This window comes from Hippocampus bargibanti, linkage group LG08 (assembly GCF_051943395.1).
Source record: "Hippocampus bargibanti isolate YZ-2025 linkage group LG08, ASM5194339v1, whole genome shotgun sequence".
In the NCBI taxonomy this organism is placed as follows: domain Eukaryota; kingdom Metazoa; phylum Chordata; class Actinopteri; order Syngnathiformes; family Syngnathidae; genus Hippocampus; species Hippocampus bargibanti.
In genome coordinates, this window is record NC_142741.1 from 24695439 (window position 1) to 24703705 (window position 8267).

At 39.5% G+C, this 8267-nt stretch overlaps 2 protein-coding genes across 3 annotated transcripts in view; one reads left to right on the plus strand and one right to left on the minus strand.

Annotated features, from left to right (window-relative positions):
- st6gal2a (ST6 beta-galactosamide alpha-2,6-sialyltranferase 2a) overlaps positions 1 to 8267 on the plus strand; it is an 87505-nt gene that overhangs the window by 66574 nt on the left and 12664 nt on the right. The window lies entirely within an intron of this gene.
- Positions 2710 to 7731, minus strand: ecrg4a (ECRG4 augurin precursor a). The gene is made up of 4 exons (XM_089003248.1): positions 7486 to 7731; positions 5067 to 5120; positions 4739 to 4914; positions 2710 to 2985 (listed from the first exon to the last, which is right to left on the minus strand). The coding sequence occupies exons 1-4, from the start codon at positions 7568 to 7570 to the stop codon at positions 2836 to 2838; spliced, it is 465 nt and encodes a 154-aa protein (XP_088859374.1). The 5' UTR covers positions 7571 to 7731; the 3' UTR covers positions 2710 to 2835.

Here is an 8267-nt window from a genome sequence, read left to right on the forward strand (position 1 = left end):
AGTAAGGCGTTTTTGAACCGAAAAAAAACGACCATGTATAGTAAGGCATTTTTTGCTGAAAAAAACACCATGTATAGTAAGGGGTTTTTAGCCGAAATAAACGACCATGGTGTAAGGCGTTTTTTGCTGAAAAAAACGACCATGTATATAGTAAGGCGTTTTTGAGCCAAAAAACGACAATGTATAGTAAGGCGTTTTTGAGCCGAAAAAACGACCATGTATAGTAAGGCGTTTTTGAGCCGAAAAAACGACCATGTATAGTAAGGCGTTTTTGAGCCGAAAAAACGACCATGTATAGTAAAGCGTTTTTTGCTGAAAAAAACGACCATGTATAGTAAGGCGTTTTTGAGCCGAAAAAACAACCATGTATAGTAAGGCGTTTTTTTGCTGAAAAAAACGACCATGTATATAGTAAGGCGTTTTTTGGTTGTAAAAAATGACCATGTATAGTAAGGCGTTTTTGAGCCGAAAAAAACGACCATGTATAGTAAGGCGTTTTTAGACAAAATAAATGACCATTTATAGTAAGGCGTTTTTGAGCCGAAAAAAAACGACCATGTATAGTAAGGCATTTTTTGCCGAAAAAAACGACCATGTATAGTAAGGCGTTTTTAGCCGAAATAAACGACCATGTATAGTAAGGCGTTTTTAGCCGAAAAAAAAAAACGACCATGTATAGTAAGGCGTTTTTGAGCCGAAAAAAACGACCATGTATATAGTAAGCCGTTTTTGAGCCAAAAAAACGACGATGTATAGTAAGACGTTTTTGAGCCGAAAAAACAACCATGTATAGTAAGGCGTTTTTTGCTGAAAAAAAAAAACGACCATGTATAGTAAGGCGTTTTTTGGTTGTAAAAAATGACCATGTATAGTAAGACGTTTTTTGGTTGTAAAAAACGACCATGTATAGTAAGGCGTTTTTGAGCCGAAAAAACGACCATGTATAGTAAGGCGTTTTTTGCTGAAAAAAAACGACCATGTATATATAGTAAGGCGTTTTTGAGCCAAAAAAACGACGATGTATAGTAAGGCGTTTTTGAGCCAAAAAAACGACGATGTATAGTAAGGCGTTTTTGAGCCGAAAAAACAACCATGTATAGTAAGGCGTTTTTTGCTGAAAAAAAACGACCATGTATAGTAAGACGTTTTTTGGTTGTAAAAAATGACCATGTATAGTAAGGCGTTTTTTGGTTGTAAAAAATGACCATGTATAGTAAGGCTTTTTTAGCTAAAAAGAAAAACGACCATGTATATAGTAAGGCGTTTTTTGGTTGTAAAAAATGACCATGTATAGTAAGGCGTTTTTGAGCCGAAAAAAGTGACCATGTATAGTGAGGCGTTTTTTTGCTGAAAAAAACAACCATGTATAGTAAGGCGTTATTAGACGAAATAATCGACCAAGAATAGTAAGGCGTTTTTGAGCCGAAAAAATGACCATGTGTAGTAAGGCGTTTTTTGGTTGTAAAAAAATGACCATGAATAGTAAGGCGTTTTTTGCTGAAAAAAACGACGATGTATAGTAAGGCGTTTTTTGCTGAAAAAAACGACGATGTATAGTAAGGCGTTTTTGAGCCAAAAAACGACGATGTATAGTAAGGCGTTTTTGAGCCGAAAAAACGACCATATATAGTAAGGCGTTTTTGAGCCGAAAAAACGACCATGTATAGTAAGGCGTTTTTTGGTTGTAAAAAATCACCATGTATTGTAAGGCGTTTTTGAGCCAAAAAAAACGACCATGTATAGTAAGGCGTTTTTTCCTAAAAAAAATTACCATGTATAGTAAGGCGTTTTTAGACGAAATAAACGACCATGAATAGTAAGGCGTTTTTTATATAATATAAACCGACCATGTATAGTAAGCCGTTTTTTGGTTGTAAAAAAATGACCATGAATAGTAAGGCGTTTTTTGCTGAAAAAAACGACCATGTATAGTAAGGCGTTTTTAGATGAAATAAACGACCATGGCGTTTTTGAGCCGGAAAAATGACCATGTACAGTAAGGCGTTTTTTCCTAAAAAAAACCGACCATGTATAGTAAGCCGTTTTTAGACTGACTTAAACTAGCTAGCTAGCTATTTGCTGTCTATTAGCTATCTAACTAACTAGCTGGCTATCTAGCTAGATATTTATTTGCTGTCTATTAGCTATCTAACTATCTAGCTGGCTATCTATTTACTGTCTATTAGCTATCTAACTAACTAGCTGGCTAGCTAGCTAACTATCTATTTGTCTTCTATTAGCTAACTATCTAGCCAGCTACCTATTTGCTGTCTATTAGCTATCTGACTAGCTGGCCATCTAGCTAGCTATCTATTTGCTGTCTAGTAGCTATCTAACTAACTAGCTGCATATCTATCTATTTGCTGCATTAGCTATCTAACTAACTAGCTGGCTATCTAGCTATCTCTATTTGCTGTCTATTAGCCATCTAACTAGCTGTCTATTTAACTAGCTATATATTTGCTGTCTATACACTATCTAACTAACTAGCTGGCTAGCTAGCTCTATATTTGTTGTCTATTAGCTATCTAACTGGCTAGCTACCTAGCTAACTATCTATTAGCTATCTAACTAACTAGCTAGCTAGCTATCTATTTGCTGTCTATTAGCTATCTAACTAACTAGCTAGCTAGATAGCTATCTATTTAATGTCTATTAGCTAGCTAGCTATCTAGCTGGCTAGTGAAAAGCAGGATTTTCACAGAGAGCTCACTTGTACTTTGGCTTTATTTGTGAGTAGAACAGAGAAAGGCAGGAGAAAGCTGCTTTGCATGTTAAAAAAAAAAACAATCTGCATAGAAACTTTTTTACCCTCTCAGGTGCGCGTGCAAGCTGCTAATAATAGTCATAGTTGACATTGGCGCCGTGTCGGTATGAGTTTGGGTCACGCGGGCCAATGGGCGCGTTCTCATCGTAGTGATGTTGACGTCCGTGGTCGTTGGAGCGTGCAAAGTCCATCCAGTAGGAAAGATCTGTCTCCAACCTCTGGCCAGAGAGAAACAGTAGAGGCGGCGGGAGAGTTAAAAGCGGCCTTCAGAAAAATCAGCCAGCAGGAAAACATGCTAGGTGAAAAGGCCAACGGCTTGACAGCGTTCACCTTTCAGGAACATGACGACAAAGGTCATTCGTGAAAGCAGTCATTGCGGGAGACGCTTGTCAAAGTCTTAAAAGGACAACCGACACCATTTTGAGGCAACATTAGGGGCAAATGTGTCACCAAAAAAGAGGCAGAAAATGGCGACCAAGCTCCGTGTGAGGAATTCCACAGGCTGATAAATTCTTTCCATGGAGCTTGGTTGCCCTCTTCTGGCTCTTTTTGGTGCAACATGACATTTTCAGACCAAACAAGCGCATCAAAATGCATTGACATGATGGTAAGACTGCTACAATGTCTCCTTTTTTCGATCAGGGGCGTTCCTTCAGTGACGTATGGTGAGGACTCGTCACCAACTCAAAAACAAGACTTCCTGAATATTCAGCGCGAGTCTTAAAAGGTAAAATAGAGCTATATGCGGTGGAATCTTTGTAAAATACGCTCAGTAAAAGTCATTTGAAGCCATTTTACAAATTATGGACACAACTTGTCCGGAGACAAACGTTTTATAGCAAATAGACAAGAGTGATTGGAATTGCGGCTATTTTCAGAGAGCCGGTTCTTTTGGCTCGGCTCACTAAAAAGATCCGGCTCTTTTGGCTCCCAAATGGCTCCTGAGTTTTTTTTTTTGTTTTTTTTTTGTTGCTTAAATTAATTAGCAAAAAATCCCGTAAAACTATGTGACAAACGAATTAGTCATGTAAAAAATACACTATTAAATATTTTTATTTACACGGCTTGATTTATGTGTGCACAGAGAGCATCCACAAACTTTCACTTTCCCTGTGATTACTCTGGTCTAATGATCAGCTGTCACTAATTTGCTTTTCATATTAATAATGCTATCATACCAACTAGTAAAAAATATCATAATTGAATAATAATAACAGCATAATGTAATAACATTTGTCCACCTGTCTACCCTAAGCACTCCCCCTACACACACACATTCTCCTCACTGCTGCATATGTCTGTAATTCTGCCCTCCGTCCTCTACCACGGATATCGACCAATCACTAGCGGCTTTAACCCAAGACCGGGGGCGGGGAATAGAGGACAAAAAAAGTCGGCTCCCATTTCCGGCTCCTTGGTGGGAACCGGCTCTCTTTCGTTCATTTCAGAGATCCGGCTCGTTCGCGAACGACACATCGCTAACAGACACATGATGGCGGCTTTTTGCTTTTGTGCCTGCACGTCAATCAACCAAACTGGCATCCATCCATCTGTCATTCTACTTGTGATCGAGCTTGTGAGAGACTTAATAAAACCTTATATAAGCGGCTTTCAGTCGTTATAGACTTGCCAGCTAGAGGAACGTGCAGCAAAACTGATAGCGACGCTAAGTGTCACTGCATTAGCATTTTAAGTGCCACCGCCAAGAGAGTGAAAATGTCACAGACTGCACACATGTGTGACAAATCACCTTTTGCATGCTAATCGTGTACTCCATCCAGCGCGTTACGTGCCAGAGATTTTTTTTGTATGTAATTATTTTACTCGCTACGTTTCTTGGTGAAATACAATGAATATAATCATTTCTGTATGTTCCTGTAGCGTTCCCAGGTGCCTTCACGGACACTATGTGATATTTAAGCACGCTCTTTGATGATCATAAACAATCGTAAATACGAGTAAGCAACTCACCGCCTCGTCGTAGCCCATGGACATAAACTGCATAATCCATTGCTGCACGTCAGGTCTGCTGCGATCCCAAATGTTCCTCTTGGTTCGGCTCAGTTTTGCCAAAAATTCCTGCGCTTTTGAAGGAGACACGGCGACGGTGGCCTTTAAGGGATCAGCCGGAGGAGCGACTACTGCCACTACAGTGGCACAAAAAAAAAAACCAATAATTATTGTAAATAATATTTACAATTGAATTACAATTATACAATTGAATAATAATTTATTATTCAATTTTAATTTTAAATATGTAATTAATGTGTCATGTGATTTTGTGTGTGTTGAGACTTACCATCTCTCTTTCTCATGATTTTAAAGAGCTTCTTGGCATCACCTGACCTCACTTCTATTAAGGCAAAAGACAACTCACATTACACCACATTTTTTGGATGTACAGTGCTACCTTGGCTTACAAACTTAATCGGTTCCCAGCCAGAGTGTGTAAGGCAAAAAGTGTGTATCTCAAAAAATAATTTCCCATAGGAAACCATTAAAATGAGAATAATCCGTTCCCAGTTCCCCATAAAACATAATTTTCGAATAAATAAGCCTTAAAACTACACAAAATATACCTTATTTTATGTATAATAAATGTGCTATGGTATTACAATTAAAGAAATAAATTGTACTGACGTACTTGTCGTTTTATTTACCTTTGTGATGGTCGTTGATGGCTTGATGGATTGGAGTGACCGGTTTCATCAGCATTAAACACTTGATGAGGAACGAAGCCTTCTTCTTTCACCATCTTGAGGAATGATCCCTTGTAGGTGCTTTCTCTGCGATAATTTTATCTAGTTCCTCATTAATTGTCTTCTGTTTAGCTGGGTTCATAGCTTTTTGCATCAAGTGTGCAGATGGCTTGTGCGGGTTATTTGTGGAGCCTAATTGCTGGGCTATTTTAACCTTGCAGTCTACACTCTGCTTGATGGGCTATTTTAACCTTGCAGTCTACACCCTGCCTTTGAACTATCAACGTTGAAACGAGTCCAAATTTCACAGTTTTCTATCCATTTTATCACTCTCTCTCTCTCTGTCGTCTGCCTGTCTCATTAATGTTTAACCCCCGCACTGCTTTCTTGACCAATCACGTGGCTTTAACCGAAGACTGGGGGCGGGGAATAGTCGGCTGCAATATTTCTTTTTTTGGAGAACGGTTAGGTATCCATAAAACATAATTATCTACTTTCTAATTTTCTTAAAAAAAGAAATAAACTGTACTATATAATAAAGTAAACGTTTGTAAACTGAAAAGTTCGTAAGCCAAGGGGTTCGTAAACCGAGGTATCACTGTACGTTGTTGGACCCCTCTGAAGCGCAGATCACCTCATTCCACCCCACCCCCACTGAATGACTTTTAGGAAGGGCTCCCCTTTCATAAGCCTTTTTCCGCCTGAAGCGCTACATTCTTGAACGAGGGGTGAAAAAATGCATTTCGTTTTCTCTTGTGTATTTAATAACATATTTTGAATGTGCAGTTTGAATGAGCTTGGCCTCCCCCCCCCCCACAAGAGTCACTTTTTCCACTCTTCTTTTTCCTTTGTTCCTCGAGGGGATTTCTTTGTGGCATCTGGAGAATCCATTTTAAAGGACAACCGACACCTCCGAACAAGTTGCGTCCATAATTTGTAAAATCACCTCAAATGACTTAAACTGAGCGTATTTTACAAAGATTCCACGGCATATAGCTATATTTTACGTTTTAAGACTAGCGCAGAATATTCAGGAAGTCTTGTTTTCGAGTTGGTGACCATTCCTGACGTGACGTCACTGAAGGAACGCCCCTGACCGAGAAAGTGACACACAATGCATTTTGCGGTACTTTGGTCTGAAAGCACCGTGTTGATCCGTGTTGATGGCGAAATTAGAAGGAAAAACACATAAATAACGCGATGATGAATTGTGTGTCGCACCAAGACTACCAATTGCTGCAAAACGCATAAAGACGGTGTTAAATTGACACAAATTCTTGCTTTGTGTGCCATCTTGTGCATTTTCTGGGACGCTACATTGGAGTCCAGACGGCTCGAATTGATACGGAAGGACTTCTTTTATTGATTGCAAACATGTATGCTTTCCTCTTCAGAACTATTTGAATCATATTCATAACTGGATGAGTAACAAGAAAGCATCTTCTCCCAATCTGAAGCCATTGTTTTGATTCTGGAGCAAGGCAGTGTGTGACCAATAGTGACGTCACGAATAAGGGGGCGGGACTTTCTGAAAATCCTCATTTCCGAAGTCATTTTGTGACACTTTATTGTTGTTTTGCATTTGATTAAAAATATCAGCCTGCGTGTTTTGGGTATTTTAGATGCTATAAAACGTTTTTTTCTGATGTCAGTTAGCAAACAAAAAAATGGTGTCGCTTGTCCTTCCCTGGTGCATTCAATGTAACATTTTGAGAGTTTAAAAAAAGCCCCGCTTAAAAAAACAAAATACAAGAAAGAAGTAATGCACTACCCACCGAAATTTGATGCCGTTCCTGTTCTTAATTATCGTGCTGACACGAGAGAAGAATGCTGAGCATTTTTTTGGCTTTTATTTTGACGTCGTTTAAGAACAAGAAAAACAAACTTTATTCGTCTCGTCACGTATACAAACGGGAAACATGCGCACATTTCAGTCTAGTACATGACGCAAATGCCATCTATGGCTCTTGAAGTGAAAAAGCCGACGGAAATATAACAGAAAATAAAGTTAGGATTTACCTGAAAGCACCAAGAAGATCATCAGTGCTGCAAAGCACAAGACCTTCAACAGCTGGGATGCCATCTTTTTCACTCCCCTCCTCATGCAAGAGACGAAAAAGTTCTGCACGAAAAGCTGAGCTGGCAGGCAACAACTGCGCTTTGAGAACCGCAGGCGAGAGCAGGAGCGCTTCCACACTCACTCGCTGACTTTTCCAAGTGAGAAAGCGGCCCGTGGCGCTGGAATGTCGCTCGTGGAAATAAGACTCCAGCTGGAACTCTTGTTTGATGCCTCGGGTTTATTTTCCGGCAGGAGTGAAAAGGAAGGGGGAATCTTTCTCCTACTTGGTTTGTTTTGTTTCCTGTTAGATACATTCAGTCAGTAAGACTTATTGATAGGAGGGTGTTTAATGTCGTGAAAAATGTGAAACTATCCTTTGATGAACTAAAAAAGTAATTAATCCTTAGGGCCGAGTGTAACGCTACCCCAAATCTGCTAACCGCTAATCTCAACGCTAACTCAGACCCGAACCAATAATCTTAACTATAATGTATGTATCTGGCGCCAATATCGACCGGATATCGACCAATCACGTGCGGCTTTAACCGAAGAGCGGGGGGCGGGGAATAGAGGACGAAAAAAGTCGGCTCCCATTTCCGGCTCTCTTTGTTCACTTCAGAGATCCGGCTCTAAGAACCGGCTCGTTCGCGAACGGCACATCACTAACTCAGTCTTGGTGGATTTTAAATATAGAATCAGATAAAGTCAAAGTCAGCTTTATTGTCAAATATGCTAATATGTA